This window comes from Macrobrachium rosenbergii, chromosome 16 (genome assembly GCF_040412425.1).
Source record: "Macrobrachium rosenbergii isolate ZJJX-2024 chromosome 16, ASM4041242v1, whole genome shotgun sequence".
Taxonomy (NCBI): domain Eukaryota; kingdom Metazoa; phylum Arthropoda; class Malacostraca; order Decapoda; family Palaemonidae; genus Macrobrachium; species Macrobrachium rosenbergii.
The window spans coordinates 1770498-1794064 of record NC_089756.1 but is presented as its reverse complement, the minus strand read 5'-3'; the positions used below and the strand labels follow the sequence as shown (position 1 = coordinate 1794064).

The following is a 23567-nucleotide window of genomic DNA, read 5'->3' as shown; positions in this document are numbered from 1 at the left end:
ATGCACTTTGGGTAGGCATTACTTAAGGTTCCTTGCAACGTCCCTTCCCTAGGCCCCCAGCAGCAACCCCTTTCATTCCTTTTGTTGTATCTTCGTTCATATTCTCTTTTTCCATCTTCCTTTCCACCCTCTCTTAACATTTGTTTCATTGTGCAACTGCAAGGTTTTCCTGCTGTTACACCATTAAATCTTCTTTATTGTCAGTTTCCTTTTTAGCGCTGAATGACCTCATAGGTCACAGCACATGGCCTTTGGCCTGAATTTTACATTCCATTCCAGCAGACACGCAAGTACCACAGTTGTGTATTGTCAGATTAATCTGGCCTTTGGCAGCGCAGGCTATTGCCCTTATATATGACCCCACTAAAGCGAAGATCAATGTGACCGAAGATAAAAGACTTCTTGACCTGTTTTCTCATTATCAACTGGTATTAGCCTTTGCAAGCATCAATTTCTCTCCTTCCTATCCGGGATTTCTTCCGCATCGGTGATAAACGAAAGGCAGCGGACGAAAGGTAATTTGAAGTAGAATTTCTCCTGGAGTGTGTGGGTGGTAGCAGGTGAGGTTGCCAGTGCTGCCACCTGTTGGCTCTTAATGGAAGTTACACAACCGATGCATTTAATAACTGACGCACAGATTTACTTCGATGGCGGTAATCAAACCCACTATTCCCTGGAGCCTGTTGACTGTAACCAAAGACTGTCCCGTAGCTGACAGAACCTGATCGTACAGACTTTGAAAGAGAGGTCAGTGGCAGAGAGAGAGAGAGAGAGAGAGAGAGAGAGAGAGAGAGAGAGAGAGAGAGAAGAGAATGTTTTGGGCATCGCCTGGTTTGCCAACGTAATCATCCGTGGGGCCAGGGGACAGGGACGGGGCACCCAGCTGACTGCCTCGACTGACTACCTGTGTATGAGGAGCCTCAGAAACCTGAGTCAGCTCAGTGTAGCGTTGGACAGTGATCTGTGAGGCAAGGCTTAGTATTATCTGGTGCGGCCATGTACGTGCGTTCCATATGGAGTATTTGACCCCCTATTTCAGTGAAAGACTCGGAATATGTCAATTATGGATCCTTTAGTCGTTGACGAGGCACTCACAGCGGTTTTTGGTGAGTATTGGTATCGCGTCCGAGTGGGCCTCTCTGAAACGAGAGAGAAAAGAGAGAAGTCCGCGTAGGTGTGTGGGAGATTTCTATTGGAGATTGGCCCCCACGAGGAATGAGAAATTTGGGTTCCGTGGTAGGAATGTCAAAATGGCTGCGCTTCTGGGCCAGAATTCTGTTGGTTGGGAGAATGAGAAAGGCAGGAAAAGGTAAAAAAGAGCTAAAAAACTGTCTGACTGGTGGCTGTAAAAGTGACGTAATTTAGGGAAGCACCAGCGGTAGCCTTAAGGTGCTCTTACGGCGTCAGGCGGGACAGGACCTGATTGACCTTTCTTGTTTTCCTCTTGTAGAGAGAGAGAGAGAGAGAGAGAGAGAGAGAGAGAGAGAGAGAGAGAGAGAGAGAAATAGGAGCCAGGAAATTAAAGAAAGGCTCTGATTGTCATATGAGAAGTGTCGACTTATGACTTGGCCTTCTGGAGCAATCCAGGTGCACCTGGTAAATGTATTTTGTATGTCGGGCGTTATGTACACGCGACTCCATGATGATGCTGTTAATGAACGAATAATAATGACTTAAGTGCCGATTAAACACAACCACCCACACTCCCACCCCTCCCCCAACAAACATTGCCTTAGAATCAATATAAATTTAATTATCTATCACCTAAATCATTTGAAGTTTATTGCTTCATTTTTGTTTGAATTTGCGTAACTTTTCCGTAATGAGACTTTAGGCCCATAGGCCATTTTTCATGCATAATCTTGCCCTCTTCGAGAGGCTTGTCTCACTTTCCTCTCGTTGAAGCCCATTTTCGTCTTTCTTTACCCCTTCGTTGTCCGTTTTCATTGCTGTCTCTCTCAGCCTCAGGCCTGGGCTACGTACGGATATTAGGAAGCGTGTGTCATCGACCTCTGAATTGGGAGAAAATAATCATAGTTTACAGCAAACAAAGGGAACATTATAACACTTGATGGGGACCTAGGAATGAGAATACAACTGTTGATGAGAACCTAGGAATGGAAATATAACAATCGATGGGGTCCTAGGATTGGGAATATAACAGTTGGTGGGCACCTCAGAAATGGAATATAACAGTTGATGGGGACCTAGGAATGGGAACATAACAGTTAATGGGGACATAGGAATGGGAATGTGACAGTTGACAGGGTCCTAGGAATGGGAACATCACATTTGATGGAGCCCTAGGAATGGGAATATAACAGTGGATAGGGACCTAGGTATGGGAATATAACAGTTGAAGGGGACCTAAGTATGGGAATATAACAGTTGATGGAGACCTAGGAATGGGAATATAACAGTTGCTGAGGGCCAAGGAATGGGAATTTAACAGTTGATGGGGATCTAGGAATGGGAATATACTGTAACAGTTGATGGGACCCAGGAATGGTAGCGTAACAGTTGATGGGGACCCAGGAATGGGAACATAACAGTTGATGAGGACCTAGGAATGGGAACGTAACAGTTGATGGGGATCTAGGTATGGGAATACAACAGATGATGGGGATCTAGAAATGGGAACATAAAAGTTGATGAGGACCTAGGAATGGGAACATAACAGTTGATGGGGACCTAGGAATGGGAACATAACAGTTGATGGGGATCTAGGAATGGGAATATAACAGTTGAGGGGGACCTAGGAATGGTAACATAACAGTTGATGGGGACCTAGGAATGGGAATATAACAGTTGAGGGGACCTAGGAATGGTAACATAACAGTTGATGGGGACCTAGGAATGGTAACATAACAGTCGATGGGGACCTAGGAATGGTAACATAACAGTCGATGGGGACCTAGGAATGGTAACATAACAGTTGATGGGACCTAGGAATGGGAACATAACAGTTGATGGGGATCTAGGACTGGGAATACAATGGTTGATGGGGACCTAGGAATGGTAGCATAACAGTTGGTGGGAACCTAGGAATGGGAACAACAGTTGATGGGAACCTAGGAATGGGAACATAACAGTTGATTTGGACCTAGGAATGGGAACATAACAGTTTATGGGAACCTAGGAATGGGAATATAACAGTTGATGGGGACTTACGAATGGGAATGTCACAGTTGATGGGGACCAAGGAATGGGGATATAACAGTTGATAAGGACCTAGTAATGGGAATATAACAATTGATGGGAACCTAGGAATGTGAATAAGAGAGCCAATTTAATTCATGATTTAAAAGTAGGAAATGAATCAAGAAAAAGAGAGAGAGGAAAATTGCGGGAGATTTATGATGGGGTTTCAGGATGTATTTACTGTGGACGTGAAGAATTTTTGTCTTTTTTTTTTTATTAATGTGAGAATTTTTTTCTGGTGTATGAATGCCAGATATATTGGTTGTCAGTCGTTGTTTATATTATGATTATTATTATTATTATTATTATTATTATTATTATTATTATTATTATTATTATTATTATTATTATTACTTCAGAAGATAAACTCTATTCATATGGAACAAGCCCACCACAGGGGCCATTGTCTTGAAACTGAGGCTTCCAAAGAGTTTGGCGTTCATTTGAAAGAAGTTACAGAAGGTAATATGAAATAAAGAAAGGAGAGATCAGTTATTAGAAAAGAAAAAAAAGATAAATGAATAAATTAATAGATAAAAAGATAAAATGTCAATGAATTATTGAAAGTAAAGGAGAATTGTATTTGGTAAGTAGTGCATTGCATCTTCGCTTGAACTTTTGAGGTTCTAATTGCGCAACATCCTCAGGGGAGACCTAAGATGAAGGCATGTATGTACAGTACAGTACAGTATACATGTATGTACAGTATGTACAGTATATTTCCTGTAAACCTTAAGGAAAGTTGAAGTCGACGCATTTTTTGCATCTATATATGTAGGCTATGTATGTATATTTCCTGTAAACCTTAAGGAAAGTTGAAGTCGACGCATATTTTGCGTCACGAGAAACTTGATGCGTCTTTCAAGTCCAAGTGTTAGGGGATGAAGTTGTTAGCCCAACACCTTGCCCCGTTAGCATTTCTGCGTGGCCACCCACCCCAGGATTGTCCAGACCCAACGTTGCTCTACTGTTGGAAAAGATGCTTGACAACATTCAATCTACAATGGACAGGGTAGAGACTTTATCCAGTGGAGCTTGGGCACTGGAAAAAGAAAGGTCTTCTTAAATTCCTTTTTTTATTTATAGGGTAAATTTCAGTGTGAATATATCGGCTCTCTCTTGGGTGTCTTCACTTTCTGTGTATTTATAAGAACTGGCTCTTGTTGTTTCTTGGTCATAATCTTTATTTAGGCTATATGTCTTCACAACTTCTGGATTTCTGTCTTGCTTGCCTGTACAGAATTTGTTTTCTTTTTATAGTTTTTCACTTAAATAAGTGAGTTTTTCGCCTGTTAAAATGAGTTTGTCAATAATTTTAAAGTTTTAGACTTATTTCAAATCTTTACAGTAATTTAATTGAGCTTTTCACTTATTGACGAGTTTTCGTTTATTCAGTGAGTTTTCCGCTTATTTCAGGTGAGCTTGTTACTTATTTGGTTGAGTTTTTTACTTATTCAAATGAGCTTTTTACTTTTGTAAATGCGTTTTTTACTTCATAAGTTGTTACTGTGGTGACTGTCCCAATTATCCAGGCATTACTGTTCTCATTGTCCCTTTTATCCAGGTATTTCTGTGCTGACCGTAAATTTGATCCAGATATTACTGTGGTTACTGTCCCATCTACCCAGATATTACGGTGGTGGCTCTCCCATTTATCCAGGTATTGCTGTGCTGACTGTCCCATTTATCCAGGTATTGCTGTGCTGACTGTCCTATTTATCCAGGTGGTATTTTATTGTGGCGACTGTCCCATTTATTCCGAACTAACCCTAAACACAATCCTCACTTAACTGAAACACCCCCACTAAACCTAAACATAACCCCCGCTAAACCTAAACACCCATCCCCACTAAACCTAAACACCCACCCCCACTAACGATAAACACCCGCCCCCACTAAACTTATATTTACTTATATTAAACAGGTTTTTCACTTGTTTTAAATCAGTTTCCACTTAAATGAGTTTCTTTTACTAAACGAGTTTTTCACATATTTAAATGAGTTTTTCACTTGCTTAAATTAGTTTTTACTTAGTTAAATAAGTTTTTACGTATTTAAATGATTTTTTAATTATTTTTAATAGTTTTCACTTAAATATTTTGAGTTTCTTAATTATGTAAAATGACATTTTTTACCTATTGAGTTTTCCACTTATTTCAAATGAGTTTTTCACTTGCTTCAAATGAGTTTTCTCTTACTTAAATGCACTTTTCACTAATTCAAATGATTATTTCACTTCTTTAAATGAGTTTTTCACTTATTTAAATAGTTTTTCACTTAAATGAGTTTTTCACTTAATGAGTTTTTTTATTGATTTAAATGAGTTTTTCACCTATTCGTCGCTTAATATGTGTAAGGAATCACTTAAACAGTAAACAGTAAGGTTATATGTGATAGGACGTAAAAATCATTTTTACAAGTTTACACGAAGGTCATTACAAGGATGTGGGAACGTGGGGTGGGGTCGGGGTTGGGGAATTCGGGGGATGGTTGGGGTGGGGGCCGATGTTCGGCTGGTGAAAGTGGGCCCAGGGTTTTTGGCATTTGTAACTGGAAGCTCTCGTTCGAACTTAAAATGAGTCTCTCTCTCTCTCTCTCTCTCTCTCTCTCTCTCTCTCTCTCTCTCTCTCTCTCTCTCTCACCGTATATATATATATATATATATATATATATATATATATATATATATATATATATATATATATATATATATATATATATATATATATGTATGTTATAATGATCACAAGTAACACGTGAAGATTGTATATCTGGAGCCAGTAGGAAATAATGAAAGGCAGCTCTAGGTACTGCTGCCTTTCATTATTTCCTACTGGCTTCGGATGTATATGTATATATTTATATAAATATATACATATATATATATATATATATATATATATATATATATATATATATATATATATATATATATAAATACATATATATATATATATATATATATATATATATATATATATATATATATATATATATATATATATATATATATATATATATATATATATATATAAGTGAATGTTTGTACATTTGTAAATTTCTAACGTGTGTGCTGTAGAAATCCCAACCGCTTTACCGATTTAGACAAAATTTGGCACGTGGCCATTATTTGACCCAACTTAGACAATAGGGTAGGTTTCAAACCCGTACCCCTTCCCATTCCCCTTCCCCATCCCCGTCCCCTTTCCTCTTCCATTTGAACGATCTAGACAAAATTTGGTACTGGCCATCATATGACCCAGCTGAAATAATATGGTAGGTTTCAAACCCGTACCCCCTTCCTCTTCCCCTTCCCCATCCCCCTTTTCCTTTCCCTTTGTAACCTGTGATAACCACTTGACGAGCTAGTCAGAATTTGGCACGTGGCCATCATTTGACCCAACTTAGATAATATGGTAGGTTTCAAACCCTTAACCCCCTCCCCTTCCCTTCCCCTTCCCCTCCCCTTCCCTTCCTTCCCCTTCCCCATCCCTCTACCCCTTCCTCTGTAACTTATGTGGTAACTGCTTGATTGATCTAGGCAAAATTTGGCGCGTGGCCATCATTTGACCCAACTTAGATAACAGGGTAGGTTTCAAACCTGTAACCCTTTCCTCTTCCCCTTCCCCTATCCCCTTTCCCACTACCCACTTCCCTTTGTAACTTATGTGGTAACCGCTTGACCAATCTAGACAAAATTTATGCACGTGGCCATCATTTGACCCAACTTAGATAACAGGGTAAGTTTCAAATCCTTCCCCCTTCCCTTCCCCTTCCCCATCCCCCTCCCCGTTTCCTTTGTAACTTATGTGGTAAATAATCCTTACTGATTTATCGTACCTAATTTCATGTACTCGATACCATAGAAATACATTATTGAAAAAGCTTTTCTTTCCTGTGATTAGTAATTGTGTATGAAGAAGGCTTGTGTTTAGGTTTAGTGGGGATGGGTGTTTAGGTTTAGTGGGGGTGGGTGTTTGTGGTTAGTGGGGATGGGTGTTTAGGTTTAGTGGGGTGGGTGTTTGTGGTTAGTGGGGATGGGTGTTTAGGTTTAGTGGGGTGGGTGTTTGTGGTTAGTGGGGATGGGTGTTTAGGTTTAGTGGGGGTGGGTGTTTGTGGTTAGTGGGGATGGGTGTTTAGGTTTAGTGGGGGTGGGTGTTTGTGGTTAGTGGGGATGGGTGTTTAGGTTTAGCGGGGGTTATGTTTAGGTTTAGTGGGGGTGTTTCAGTTAAGTGAGGATTGTGTTTAGGGTTAGTTCGGGATAAATGGGACAGTCGCCACAATAAAATACCACCTGGATAAAAGGGACAGTCACCACAGCAATACCTGGATAAATGGGACAGCCACCACTGTAATAGCCTATCTGGGCAAGAGGAATTTGTTTCTTGTGATAGAAATTCATTTCTCGCTATAATGTGGTTCGGATTCCACAATAAGCTGTAGGTCTCGTTGCTAAGTAACCAACTGGTTCTTAGCCACGTAAAAATAAATCTAATCCTTCGGGCCAGCCCTAGGAGAGCTGTTAATCAGCTCAGTGGTCTGGTTAAACTAAGATAAACTTAACTTAACCACAGTAATGTCTGGATAAAATTTACGGTCAGCACAGAAATACCTGGATAAAAGGGACAATCAGAACAGTAATGCCTGGATAATTGGGACAGTCACCACAGTAATAACTGGGAGACAGTCACCAATGTAATTCCTGGATAAAAGGAACAGTTAGTACGGAAATTTCTAGATAAAAGGGACAGTCGGCACAGTAATTCCTGGATAAAAGGGACAGTCAGCATAATAATACCTGGATAAATGGGATAGTCAGCAGAGTAATACCTGGATAAAAGGGAGAGTCAGCACAGTAATTCCTGGATAAAAGGGACAGACCACACAGTAGTACCTGGATAAAAGGGACAGTCACCACGTAACATCTGGATAAAAGGGACAGTCACCTCAGTAATTTCTGGATAAAAGGGACAGTTAGTACAGTATTTCCTGGATAAAAGGGAGAGTCAGCACAGTAATTCCTGGATAAAAGGGACAGTTAGTACAGTATTTCCTGGATAAAAGGGAGAGTCAGCACAGTAATTCCTGGATAAAAGGGACAGTTAGTACAGTAATTCTTGGATAAAAGGGAGAGTCAGCATAGTAATTCCTGTATAAAAGGGAGAGTCAGCACAGTAATTCCTGGATAAAAGGGACAGTAATTCCTGGATAAAAGGGAGAGTCAGCACAGTAATTCCTGGATAAAAGGGATAGTCAGCACAGTAATTCCTGAATAAAAGGGACAGTAATTCCTGGATAAAAGGGACAGTCAGCACAGTAATTCCTGGATAAAAGGGACAGTTAGTACAGTAATTCCTGGATAAAAGGGAGAGTCAGTACAGTAATTCCTGGATAAAAGGGACAGTTAGTACAGTAATTCCTGGATAAAAGGGAGAGTCAGCACAGTAATTCCTAGATAAAAGGACAGTCAGCACAGTAATTCCTGGATAAAAGGGACAGTTAGTACAGTAATTCCTGGATAAAAGGGCAGTCAGCACAGTAATTCCTGGATAAAAGGGACAGACCGCACAGTAATACCTAGATAAAAGGGACAGTCACCACAGTAACATCTGGATGAAAGGGACAGTCACCTCAGTAATTTCTGGATAAAAGGGACAGTTAGTACAGTAATTCCTGGATAAAAGGGGCAGTCAGCACAGTAATTCCTGGATAAAAGGGACAGTTAGTTCAGTAATTCCTGGATAAAAGGGAGAGTCAGTACAGAAATTCCTGGATAAAAGGGACAGTTAGGCTACAGTAATTCCTGGATAAAAGGGAGAGTCGGCACTGTAATTCCTGGATAAAAGGGACAGACCGCACAGTAATATCTGTATAAAAGGGACAGTCACCACAGTAACATCTGGATGAAAGGAACAGTCACCTCAGTAATATCTGGATAAAAGGGAGAGTCAGCACAGTAATTCCTGGATAAAAGGGACAGTAATTCCTGGATAAAAGGGACAGTAATTCCTGGATAAAAGGGATAGTCAGCACAGTAATTCCTGGATAAAAGGGACAGTAATTCCTGGATAAAAGGGAGAGTCAGCACAGTGATTCCTGGATAAAAGGGACAGTCAGCACAGTAATTCCTGGATAAAAGGGACAGTTAGTACAGTAATTCCTGGATAAAAGGGAGAGTCAGTACAGTAATTTCTGGATAAAAGGGATAGTCACCACAGTAACATCTGGATAAAAGGGAGAGTCAGCACAGTAATTCGTGGATAAAAGGGACAGTCAGCACAGTAATTCCTGGATAAAAGGGACGACAGTTAGTACAGTAATTCCTGGATAAAAGGGACAGTCAGCACAGTAATTCCTGGATAAAAGGGACAGACCACAAAGTAATACCTGGATAAAAGGGACAGTCACTACAGTAACATCTGGATGAAAGGGACAGTCATCTCAGTAATTCCTGGATAAAAGGGACAGTTAGTACAGTAATTCCTGGATAAAATGGGCAGTCAGCACAGTAATTCCTGGATAAAAGGGACAGTTAGTTCAGTAATTCCTGGATAAAAGGGAGAGTCAGCACAGTAATTCCTGGATAAAAGGAACAGTTAGTACAGTAATTCCTGGATAAAAGGGAGAGTCGGCACAGTAATACCTGGATAAAAGGGACAAACTGCACAGTAATACCTGTATAAAAGGGACAGTCACCACATTAACATCTGGATGAAAGGAACAGTCACCTCAGTAATTTCTGGATAAAAGGGACAGTTTGTACAGTAATTCCTGGATAAAAGGGAGAGTCAGCACAGTAATTCCTGGATAAAAGGGAGAGTCAGCACAGTAATTCCTGGATAAAAGGGACAGTTAGTACAGTAATTCCTGGATAAAAGGGACAGTCAGCACAGTAATTCCTGTATAAAAGGGACAGTCAGCACAGTAATTCCTGGATAAAAGGGACAGTTAGTACAGGAATTCCTGGATAAAAGGGCAGTCAGCACAGTAATTCCTGGATAAAAGGGACAGTCAGCACAGTAATTCCTGGATAAAAGGGACAGTTAGTACAGTAATTCCTGGATAAAAGGGAGAGTCAGCACAGTAATTCCTGGATAAAAGGGACAGTCAGCACAGTAATTCCTGGATAAAAGGGACAGTTAGTACAGTAATTCCTGGATAAAAGGGAGAGTCAGCACAGTAATTCCTGGATAAAAGGGACAGTTAGTACAGTAATTCCTGGATAAAAGGGAGAGTCAGCACAGTAATTCCTGTATAAAAGGGACAGTCAGCACAGTAATTCCTGGATAAAAGGGACAGTCAGCACAGTAATTCCTGTATAAAATGGACAGTCAGCACAGTAATTCCTGGATAAAAGGGACAGTTAGTACAGTAATTCCTGGATAAAAGGGGCAGTCAGCACAGTAATTCCTGGATAAAAGGGACAGTCAGCACAGTAATTCCTGGATAAAATGGACAGTTAGTACAGTAATTCCTGGATAAAAGGGGCAGTCAGCACAGTAATTCCTGGATAAAAGGGACAGACCGCACGGTAATACCTGGATAAAAGGGACAGTCACCACAGTAACATCTGGATAAAAGGGACAGTCAGCACAGTAATTCCTGGATAAAAGGGACAGTTAGTACAGTAATTCCTGGATAAAAGGGGCAGTCAGCACAGTAATTCCTGGATAAAAGGGACAGTCAGCACAGTAATTCCTGGATAAAAGGGACAGTTAGTACAGTAATTCCTGGATAAAAGGGAGAGTCAGCACAGTAATTCCTGGATAAAAGGGACAGTTAGTACAGTAATTCCTGGATAAAAGGGAGATTCAGCACAGTAATTCTTGTATAAAAGGGACAGTCAGCACAGTAATTCCTGGATAAAAGGGACAGTTAGTACAGTAATTCCTGGATAAAAGGGCAGTCAGCACAGTAATTCCTGGATAAAAGGGACAGTCAGCACAGTAATTCCTGGATAAAAGGGACAGTTAGTACAGTAATTCCTGGATAAAAGGGCCAGTCAGCACAGTAATTCCTGGATAAAAGGGACAGTCAGCACAGTAATTCCTGGATAAAAGGGACAGTTAGTACAGTAATTCCTGGATAAAAGGGGCAGTCAGCACAGTAATTCCTGGATAAAAGGGACAGTTAGCACAGTAATTCCTGGATAAAAGGGACAGTTAGTACAGTAATTCCTGGATAAAAGGGACAGTTAGTACAGTAATTCCTGGATAAAAGGGACAGTTAGTACAGTAATTCCTGGATAAAAGGGGCAGTCAGCACAGTAATTCCTGGATAAAAGGGACAGTTAGCACAGTAATTCCTGGATAAAAGGGACAGTTAGTACAGTAATTCCTGGATAAAAGGGACAGTTAGTACAGTAATTCCTGGATAAAAGGGGCAGTCAGCACAGTAATTCCTGGATAAAAGGGACAGTTAGCACAGTAATTCCTGGATAAAAGGGACAGTTAGTACAGTAATTCCTGGATAAAGGGACAGTTAGCACAGTAATTCCTGGATAAAAGGGACAGTTAGTACAGTAATTCCTGGATAAAAGGGACAGTTAGCACAGTAATTCCTGGATAAAAGGGACAGTTAGTACAGTAATTCCTGGATAAAAGGGGCAGTCAGCACAGTAATTCCTGGATAAAAGGGACAGTTAGTACAGTAATTCCTGGATAAAAGGGACAGTTAGCACAGTAATTCCTGGATAAAAGGGACAGTTAGTACAGTAATTCCTGGATAAAAGGGACAGTTAGCACAGTAATTCCTGGATAAAAGGGACAGTCAGCACAGTAATTCCTGGATAAAAGGGACAGTAATTCCTGGATAAAAGGGACAGTTAGCACAGTAATTCCTGGATAAAAGGGACAGTCAGCACAGTAATTCCTGGATAAAAGGGACAGTTAGTACAGTAATTCCTGGATAAAAGGGACAGTTAGCACAGTAATTCCTGGATAAAAGGGACAGTTAGTACAGTAATTCCTGGATAAAAGGGACAGTTAGTACAGTAATTCCTGGATAAAAGGGGCAGTCAGCACAGTAATTCCTGGATAAAAGGGACAGTTAGCACAGTAATTCCTGGATAAAAGGGACAGTTAGTACAGTAATTCCTGGATAAAAGGGGCAGTCAGCACAGTAATTCCTGGATAAAAGGGACAGTTAGTACAGTAATTCTTGGATAAAAGGGACAGTTAGTACAGTAATTCCTGGATAAAAGGGGCAGTCAGCACAGTAATTCCTGGATAAAAGGGACAGTTAGCACAGTAATTCCTGGATAAAAGGGACAGTTAGTACAGTTATTCCTGGATAAAAGGGACAGTTAGTACAGTAATTCCTGGATAAAAGGGGCAGTCAGCACAGTAATTCTTGGATAAAAGGGGCAGTCAGCACAGTAATTCTTGGATAAAAGGGACAGTTAGTACAGTAATTCCTGGATAAAAGGGACAGTTAGCACAGTAATTCCTGGATAAAAGGGACAGTTAGTACAGTAATTCCTGGATAAAAGGGACAGTTAGCACAGTAATTCCTGGATAAAAGGGACAGTTAGTACAGTAATTCCTGGATAAAAGGGACAGTTAGTACAGTAATTCCTGGATAAAAGGGGCAGTCAGCACAGTAATTCCTGGATAAAAGGGACAGTTAGCACAGTAATTCCTGGATAAAAGGGACAGTTAGCACAGTAATTCCTGGAAAAAAATACAGTTAGTACACTGTCCCTTTTTCCATGAATTACTGTACTAACTGTCTCAGTCATCCAGAAATTACTACAGTAACTGTCCTGGACAAAAGATGTTACTGTGGTGACTGTCCTGGATCCAGGAATTACTGTACAGTCACCACAGTATCCATCTGGATGAAAGGAACAGTCCCATCCAGGAATTACTTCTGGATGAAAGAGACAGTTTACTGTACAGTAACTGTCCTGGAAAAAATCCAGGAATTACTGTACTAACTGCATCCAGGGATTACTGTAAATATTTTATCCAGTTTACTGAGAACTGTCTATATATCCAGGAATTACTATATAACTGTATATCCAGGAATTACTGTATAACTATCCCTATATCCAGGAATTACTATAACTGTCCCTTTATCCAGGAATTACTATATAACTGTCCCTTTATCCAGGAATACTATGTATATATTTATCCAGGAATTACTGTACTAACTGTCCCTTTATCCAGGAATTACTGTATATATATATATATATATATATATATATATATATATATATATGTGTGTATATATATATATATATACATTATATCTATATCTATCTATCTATCTATATATATATATATATATATATATATATATATATATATATATATATATATATATATATATTTTTAATTATTAACGTGGGCTGCTCTTCTGAGCAAGAGCTCAATGCTAGCGGAAGGACTACCTCATCTAACGCCAAAAACATCGATAGATTCAAGCCATAAAATAATTTTTTAATAAATTTTTTTTTTATTGAAGACCCGCTTAGAAATAATTTTATAACGTATTTTATGAGAGTTGTAGAAAGGAAGAGAAAAAATGAACGAACGAAAGAAAGAAAGAGAGAGAGAAAGTAAGATAGAAAGAAAGAGGCGTAGGATTAAATACTCTTATTTTCCGATTTATGCTCACCGTGGAAACTGAAACAGAGTGACTTGGTAAGTCATTTTGGCAACTTGATTCAGAGAGGATGAACTTGAGCTAAGTTTGTTAGAGGTTTACAGACAAAAATAAAATGGAGGATAAGATGTACTCAGAATTGATTCGTTTTTCTTGCAATGTATTAAATACATTTATTATTATTATTATTATTATTATTATTATTATTATTATTATTATTATTATTATTATTATTATTATTGCTGTTGTTGTTGTTGTTGGTATTCAAAACATGAGCCCTATTCATATGGAACAAGCCAGCAGGGGGCATTGACTTGAAATGCAAGCCTCCAAAGAAAATGGTGTTCATTGAAAAGAAGCAACAGAAGGTAATGGGAAATCCAGAAAGAAGAGATTACAAATTAAAAAGACAAAGTATAAATTAACAAATTGATAAATAAATAGAAAAAAATTTAAGTAATTGTTTTAGGGTACTAATGCATTGCATCTTCGCTTGATTCTTTGTTTAATTCACTAATGCAAATAAAATATAGTCATCCGAAAGTAGCTCAGAAAAAGCAGAATTAATAATAATAATAATAATAATAATAATAATAATAATAATAATAATAATAATGAACTAAACAAAAACTTCTTTCAGTTTTCTTCTGAAGGTGGAAAGAGAAACCCACAAGATTCCTGTGTATAACTTGTTTACTTGTAAATATTTACATATTACTTGAATCTCGAGTACTTTCAGTTAAATAACAGCACAGGGAGAAGAAGTTCCAGAAGATTGCTGGGCCTTGAACCAGCCTGACCACCTTCACATCTCTTGAAAAAGAGTCACAGTTAGGACCTGAAAGTACTCGAGATTCAATTATTATGCAAATATTTACAAGTAAATAAGGTATTCACAGGAATCTTGTGGGTTTCTCTTTCAATAATAATAGTAACAATATCTCGGCAGAAGACCCTCTCTCAAGCAAACTTCGTTGACCAGAATGGCTGCCTGGATGCCATTTAGCCTACGTCCTCAATCTCTCGAATGAGTGTTTTCGTAGCTGCAGGGAAATTATACACTAGCTGTCCAAAGTTCATTCATTCCTTGACGTTTTGGTAGAGTTTTGTACTATTTTCTAAAGGCGAATGAAGCCAGGGGTACATCATTGCCATATTTATACCCACAAGCGAGCTTACAAAAATTTTGGCGATTTTTGATTGGTTGTTAAAGCCAAAATTTCTGTTATGTAAGTATAAAAGTCACCGAAACGTCAAGAAATAAATGAACTTTGGACAGCTAGTGTATAGCCTAATTTACATGCTGCTGCGAAGACACTCATTCGAGAGATTGCGAAACTACGGCACAAACTAAGCGGCATCCAGACAGCCATTATGTTCAATGACATAATAAATATTTAGAAGCTTCTGCTCTTTAAAGCTGAACTTTTAATAGAGTGAAAATAGGGTAAGTATAAATATACGGATGACCTACTCGTAAGTTAGGGTTCTAGTAACTTGGAAGGCTTTTCATTCAGATGTTTCATTGAAAGACAGGCAAGGAGAGAGAGATAGTGTACGAGTCACTGTTGCAGGCTGAACGGAATCCTAATTATGCCGAGCATTGTGTTACATTATCAAGGCCATGTTATGCCCGCCTTTGGGACGCCGAAAACAGAGAGAGAGAGAGAGAGAGAGAGAGAGAGAGAGAGAGAGAGAGAGAGAGAGAGAGAGAGAGAGATAGGTTAATTAATCCATGATAGGCTATATAACGTTGAACGTTCACCAAGATCTCCCATGTAGGCTAGGTAGTGTTGTAAGTGTATCTCAGATGATGCACTTTAGGCATTACTGAAGGTTCTTTGGGGCGTCCCTTCGGCCCTTAGCTGCAACCCGTTTGATTCCTTTGACTGTACCTCCATTCATGCTCTCTTTCTGCCATCTTGCTGTTCAACCACCCCAACTCCTTCCTTCTAATGTCTTTAAGCGCTAAATGGCTGAAAGTGTCACCCAGTGCTTGGCTTTATAGCCAAATCAAATGCGTCTACGCCCCCAGGTTAATTAGGTTAAATGACCTGCACTTCGTTATGATGATATTTTAAGTAGTTGAAACCTTTATTTATTTATTTATTTATTTATTTATTAAATATTTATTTCTTTATTTACTTATTTATATTTTTATACACATAAGGATTTTTGTACCCTAATGACCAAAGGGGTTTACAAAGTTAAACTGGAAGATAATTTCCGTACTTATCGGAAACCTTCTCAGTTGTCTTGTGATGAATTTGCCACAGTGGGGCATTCGACACACGCACACACACACACTCACAGAGAGAGAGAGAGAGAGAGAGAGAGAGAGAGGAAATTACAAATCAAACAAAAGGAGAACTGACCGAAATGATCCAGTACTTAGTTATGTGTCACGAATGAAATCGCGCTTTTGAGAACTGCATCTGTTTCGGCCAACTCATCCCACTGGTTTCTTGGGCCTTATTTTGAACCATTCCCATTGGTATCGATCTCCTAAGGGCTGGTGCAAATTTTTTTTGAATATAGAACAATCCCACAGCGGGGTAGTGCCATCAGTGGCATTACTGAAGGTTTTTTCCGAGTCCTTTCGGCCCCTGGCTGCAGCTCCTTTGGAATAAAAGGAGCTGCAGCCAGGGACCGTTCCTAATTGTCTCTCCGCCATCTGACTTTCCACCCTGCGGCCTCCCCCAACAGTTATTTCATAGTGCAACTGCGAAGTTTTCCTCTTGTTACACATTTCAAAATTTCTTACTGTCGATGCCCCTTTCAGTGCTGAATGACCTCATAGGTCCCAGCGCCTGGCCTTTGGCCTAAATCTTATAATCCTTCCTCCTTGAACATACAACGAACCATGGCTGTTTGGTGTGAGCGGCAGAGTTCTAAATGCCAAAAGACTAAGCGCGCATAGACTGACTGACAATGGACGAAAAGAGGGTTCTCTTAAGTTCCTGGTGTTTATCTGCAAAAGAAGAGACGCATTCCTCTTATCTCGCTCTGTCTGGACACAAGTCAAGGCCGTCATTTCCAATGCTTCCCGTAGGGTGGTAACCTAGTGCCGTCAGTGTACCTCACATGGTGCGCTGTAGGCATTACTTTAAGGGTCTTTGTAGCGTCCCTTTCGGCTCCCTAGCTGCTACCCTTTTCATTCCTTTTATTATCCTGCTGTATCTCCGTTCATATTCTCTTTCTTCCATCTGACTTTCATCAGGCCTCTCCCGTCAGCTGGTTCAAACCTTTTTACTCTCAGTTTCCCTTTCAGTGTCGAGTGACCTCATCATAGGTCGCTGCGCTCGGCCTTTGGCCTCAATTCTAGAATTCTGTTCGGTTCTAGTTCTATCTAATGTTTGTATCTTTTTTTTTTAGAGTGCCAGTGGGTCCCACCTTTCGCGCCGATTTTCTTAGTAATGGATTTCGTTGTGGTCTTGCATCATTTACAGTTGCATGGACTAGTTTTTTTTTATGATTATCAAGTTCAACGTACGGTAGATATCTTGTTAAACTACAATGCCAATGCAAGAGTGATTATTATTATTATTATTATTATTATTATTATTATTATTATTATTATTATTATTATTATTATTATTCTAGATGCGAAAGCAGTCATAAGGAGAGCTGAAGTACATAGATTAGAGAGAGAGAGAGAGAGAGAGAGAGAGAGAGAGAGAGAGAGAGAGAGAGAGGTTTTACTATTAGATTTACGTGAATTGATTTCATCGAGGACTCTGATATTATTAGAGAGAGAGAGAGAGAGAGAGAGAGAGAGAGAGAGAGAGAGAGAGAGAGAGAGAGAGGTCTGCTTTTGTCACCGCAATAGCGAATTGAATTTCAGAGTGAATCCTTTGCATCACTTTATCTGGCTGCCGTCCATTATCTTATCTTTTTGTTAGTCGTACCTGTTACTACGCTACACGGCGTTATATCCTCTCTATAACACACACACACACACACACACACACACGGATGGGACCGAAGTACTCACGCCTTTTGGACGAGAACTAAACTGCAGGTGCTACCAAAGGCGACGTCAACACGAGGGATACTCTGTCTCGAGCAGTGGTTCTCAACTCGTTTATTGTTATTATTATATAATATTATTATTATTATTATTGTTCAGCTGATGAACCCTATTCATATGGAACAAGCCCACAGGGGCCATTGACTTGAAATTCAGTTATTATTATTATTATTATTATTATTATTATTATTATTATTATTATTATTATTATTATTATTATTATTATTATTATTCAGAAGGTGAACTCTGTTCATGTAGAACAAGCCCACTACAGGGGCCATCGACTAGAAAGTTAATTATTATTATTATTATTATTATTATTATTATTATTATTATTATTATTATTATTTCCGAAGATGAGCCCTGTCCTTATGGCACAAGCCTGCCACTCCCACAGGGCCCATCGAGTTGAAATGGAAACTTCCTAAGAATATTTTGGTGTTGGTATGAAAGAAGTGACGGAAGGTAAAGGGAAACACGAAAGAAGAGATCGCTAATTAAAAAAGAAACAAGTAAAAAATGCCCGAGTTTTCTGGAAATACAGCGTATAAATGCTGTATGAAACTCTCAGCCACGGCCCATGAAACTCTCAGCCGCTGCCAATGAAACTTTCAGCCACGGCCGGTGGTGACCAGTGTTGTTGGCACCTATAGCGGTGCCAGACGCACGATCATGGCTAGCTTTAACCTTAAATAAAATAAAAATTACTGAGGCTAGAGGGCTGCAATTTGTATGTTTGATGATTGGAGGGTGGGTGATCAACATACCAATTTGCAGCCCTCTAGCCTCAGTGGTTTTTAAGATCTGGGGCGGACAGAAAAAGTGCGGACGGACAGACAAATAGCCATCTCAGTAGCTTTCTTTTACAGAAAACTAATAAGTACGGTAACAAATTAATAAATAAATAGATAGAAATGTAAGTAAATGATTGAAATCCAAGGAGAATTGTATTAGGGCAGTAATGCATTGCATCTTCGCTTGAATTTTTGAAGTTGCAATTGCATGACATCCTCAGTAAGGAGACTGTTCCACAGCCCAACGGTGCGAGGAATAAAGGACCTCTGGAACTGAGATTCGACAATGAAGCATATTTACTGCACATTGGTTTCAGGGTCACGGACTACCAGCCCAATTAAAAATATCTTGGACCACTTCTTGTTTTTTTGTAACGATAGATAAAGGATAGACATTAGCCTAAACGTCTTGGACTGAAATACTGTCGGCAACATCTCTAACACAAGAATTATAACCTGAAGGGCGCCACGAGAGTAGCAGTCAAGTTTTACACCCTGGAGAGACTGCTGCAAGAGCCGTGGCAATACGTAAGAATCAAGTAAATTCCAAAGCGTAGACCAGTGACTACAGGCTACAAAAATTGCCCAACCACAGCTACAAGCTACAAAAAGTTGTCAGGCCACAGCTGCAAGTCACGTGTGCCTTTTGATGACACAAGGCTCCCTCCCATAAGCAAACAGATTAGTTTGCAATGCATCCATCACGTGTAGACGCTGTGACGCTGATCAAATTCTCTGGTTTATAATACAGGCGACCATTAAATTAACCCAACGTTTAGTTTCCCTTGTAAACAAAAGTATGATAAGGGTTGGAAATGGATTGTGTGTTTCCCGCGACAAAGTAAAGGGACAGAGGGCAGTTTGATGTTGGAAATAGTGGCTTTTAAGGTTTTCCTCACACACGCACACACACAGTCAAGGTCATTGCTCAAGAAACTTTTTGATAGATTATAAGGACAAGGTATTCAAATAAATGCAAAGATTATAAGACCTGTTATTTATTTGTTATTTTCCATATTCTGATGCCATCTTGCTGAGAATGTTGTACAGTTGGGACCTCAGAAGTTCAAGCGAAGATGCAATGCATTACTACCCTGATGCATTTCTCCTTTTTTTTAATAATTTACCTACATTTTTATCTGTTTATTAATTTGTTAAATTATTTTTTTTATAATACATGATCTTTCTGTATTTTCTGTTACTTTAAAATGAACACCGTGTTCTTTGGAAGCTTGAATTTCAAGTCAGTGGCCCCTATGGTGGTGGGCTTGTTCCATATGAATAGGGCTCACCGTCTGAATAATAATAATAATAATAATAATAATAATAATAATAATAATAGTAATAATAATAATAATAATAATAATAATAATAATAATAATAATAATAACGATTGTATCTGGGGACATCAGGATGGAATTTGAAATAGAAAAATGCGCCTTGGTCAACATACAGAAAGGCATAGTAACAAGGACTGAAGGGATAAAGGTAACAGGCGGGAATATCATCAGACACATAGATGAGACAGGATACAAATACCTGGGAATAGTAAAAGGAGAGGATATAAAACACCAAGAAATGAAGGACACGATCAGGAAAGAGTATATGCAGAGACTTAAGGCGATACTTAAGTCAAAACTCAACTGAAAAACACATGACAATACTCAAAGCACTACATCCAAGAGCAAATACGGACAGACAGACTATACATAACACGAAAGGGAGGCGGGGCGGGGGGGAGAGGGCTACTAAACATAAAGGACTGCGTTAACATCGAGAGCAGAGCACTGGGGCAATATCTGAAAACCGGTGAAGACGAGTGGCTAAGGAGTGCATGGGAAGAAGGACTGATGAAAGTAGACGAAGACCCAGAAATATACAGAGAGGAGAGAATGAAAAACAGAACAGAGGAATGGCACAACAGACCAATGCATGGACAGTACATGAGACAGACAAAACATGGCAATGGCTACAGAGGGGAGAATTCAAGAAGGAAACAGAAGAAATGCTAACAGCGGCACAAGATCAGGCCCTAAGAACCAGATATGTCCAAAGAACAATAGATGGAAATAACATCTCACCCCTGTGCATGAAGTGCAATGTGAAAGAAGAGACCATAAACCACATAGCAAGCGAATGTCCGGCGCTTGCACAGAACCAGTACAAAAAGAGGCATGATTCAGTAGCAAAAGCCCTCCACTGGAGTCTGTGCAAGAAACGCCTGCTAGCTTTCAGTAATAAGTGGTACGAACGCCAACCGGAGGGAGTAACAGAAAACAATCAGGCAAAGATCCTCTGGGACTATGGTATCAGAACAGATAGGGTGATACATGCCAATAGATCAGACTTGACGCTGATTGGCAAAATCAAGAAGAAAGTATCATTCATTGATGTGGCAATACCATGGGACACCAGAGTAGATGAGAAAGAAAGAGAAAAAATTTATAAGTATCAAGACCTGAAAATCGAAATAAGAAGGATATGAAATATGCCAGTGGAAATTGTACCCATAATCATAGGAACAGTAGATACGATCCCAAGATCCCTGAACAGGAATCTGGAAAAACTAGATGCCGAAGTAGCTTCAGGACTCGTGCGGAAAAGTGTGCTACTAGAAACAGCGCACATAGTAAGAAAAGTGATGGACTCCTAAAGAGGCAGGATGCAATCCGGAACTCCACACTATAAAAACCACCCAGTCGAATAGGATGACTGTGATAGACCAAAAAAAAAAAAAAAAAAAAAAAAAATATAGGCTAATAATAATAATAATAATAATAATAATATTAATAATAATAATAATGCCTTTTCACATAATGGCGATTCTGTGCTGCAGAACACTGCTACTCACTCAGCGACAACTCCAGAGCTCTGTCTCTCCCTGCATGAAAACGAGGAGGTATATCAGCTGCCCATTTCATGTTCCTGAAAGGTTGACGTCAAAAGAACCTTTCCGAATTTCGTCACGTAATTCCCTACCTGTATCGTCATGGTGAACACGTATTTACGAGGGGCTGTTCATGAGTCCTCTGTGCAGGTATGTGAGGTGGGTGATGCTGTGGAAGTTTCCTGCGCAGGGACTCATTCGTGTTTCAGCATTTAAAAGGTGAAATATTAAAAGGTGGATTATTAGAAGGTGGAGTATTCAAAGGTGGCTTGTTAAAAAAAGGGATTATTAGAAGGTGAATTATTAAAAAGTTGATTATTAAAAAGTGAGTTATTAAAAGGTGAATCATTAAAAGGTTGATTATTAAAAAGTGAATTATTAAAAGTTGGCTTATTAAAAGGAGGATTATGAAAATGTGAATGAACAAAAGGCGGATGATTTAAAGGTGAGTTATTAAAAGGTGAAGTACTAAAAGGTGGATTATTAAAAAAGTAAATTATTAAAAGATAGATTATTAAAAGGTGAATTATTGAAAGGCAAATCATTAAAAGGTGAAATATTAAAAGATGTAATATTAAAAGGTGGATTATTAAAAGGTGAATATTAAAAGGTGAATTATTAAAACATGAATTATTAAAAGGAGGATAATTAAAAGATGAATTATTAAAAGGTGAATTATGAAAAGATTGGTTATTAGTGGGCGAATTATTAAAAGGTGAATGATTAAAAGGTTAGTTTATTAAAAGGCGAATTATTGAAAGGTGGATTATTCAAGGTGAGTAATTAAAAGGTGAATTATTAGAAGGGAAATGATTAAAAATGGATTATTCAGAAGTGAATTATCAAAAGGCAGATTACTAAAAGGAGGATTATTCAATAGGTGAATTATTCAAACTGGACCATTTAAAGGGGTAGTATTGAGAGTTGGATTATTAAAAAGTGGATTATTAAAAGATGTATAATTAGAAGGTGGATTATTAAAATGTGAATTATTAAGAAGTGGATTATTAAAAGGTGAATTATTACGAGGTGGAAATATTAAAAGGCGAATTACTAAAAGGTGAAATATTAAACGGTAGATTATCGTAGAATGTAGACCTGAGATGTTCAGTTAAGAAGTAGTACAGAAACTGAATGATTTTCTTTCCTCTCTTCGTTTATTGTAATTCTTTTTATTGTAAATCTCTTGTTTTGGAACAACTACTTAATTTTTAGATTGTTAGCTCTTTTGTAATTATTGTTATTATTATTATTATTTGAAGGGAGTAGACCTTCTTTTAAACAGGTCTTATTAAAAAGGATGGCTGTATTATGCGAATTGATCTTGTACAGTGTCTTTTCTATTTTCTTCATGATTCGCTTTTCTGGCTCAGCGATGTTAGTCAGCAACTGGCCGATATTCATGTTGGAAAAAGGATAGTGTGTGGAATGCAGGGAAGCCTTTATTGAAATATCAATCAGAAGTGCTTCGTCGTCTGGATTCAGGTTCTATTTCAGCTACCGTCGACATGTTTCGACCAGCTCGTTGGTCATCCTCTGGACGTGGCTGAAGAAGATCTGGAGAAACAAGGTGCTCAGGTCGGTATTTTTCAGGGGACTTGATCGGTGCTGAATTATGATTGGCTGCCCGGGGCACGTCATCTCAGGCGGAGCCTTCTCTCCCATGTTGTTGTTTCAGATTTAGCTGGCTTTGTGCCAGCACGGGCTCTGCTCCTAGAGCGGCCCGTAACTCTTTCCCATGTTGATGTTCGGGGCTCGTCTTGCGTGCGAGCGGCATTGTAGTTCTGGGGATGAATGGGAGAATTTCGATCCTCAGGTGCCGAATTTTGATTCGCTCGTTCGCTATGGTGGTCGCTCGGTGCAGGTCTCCTGGCGGCCGTAGGGAGGAGAAAGGTTTCCTGCGTAATGTTGAGGGTTGGTTTCTCCTTCCCAATGTGCAACGCTTCCAAGAGGCGCAGGCGGCGGTGGTCGGTAGTTCGGTCAATTATTTCCATGTTCGTGATTATGTCTTTTCTTGTTATTCTCTGGTTATGGGCGGTCCTGGCTT

General features: G+C 39.1%; 1 protein-coding gene across 1 annotated transcript in view; it reads left to right on the top strand.

Annotated features, from left to right (window-relative positions):
- The first annotated feature begins 930 nt into the window (after positions 1–930).
- LOC136847046 (myelin regulatory factor) overlaps positions 931–23567 on the top strand; it is a 255697-nt gene continuing 233060 nt past the window's right edge. Inside the window, exon 1 of the mRNA XM_067118284.1 lies at positions 931–1106. Within this exon, the coding sequence (XP_066974385.1) occupies positions 1055–1106 (52 nt within the window). The 5' untranslated portion in view covers positions 931–1054. The remainder of the gene's footprint in view (positions 1107–23567) is intronic.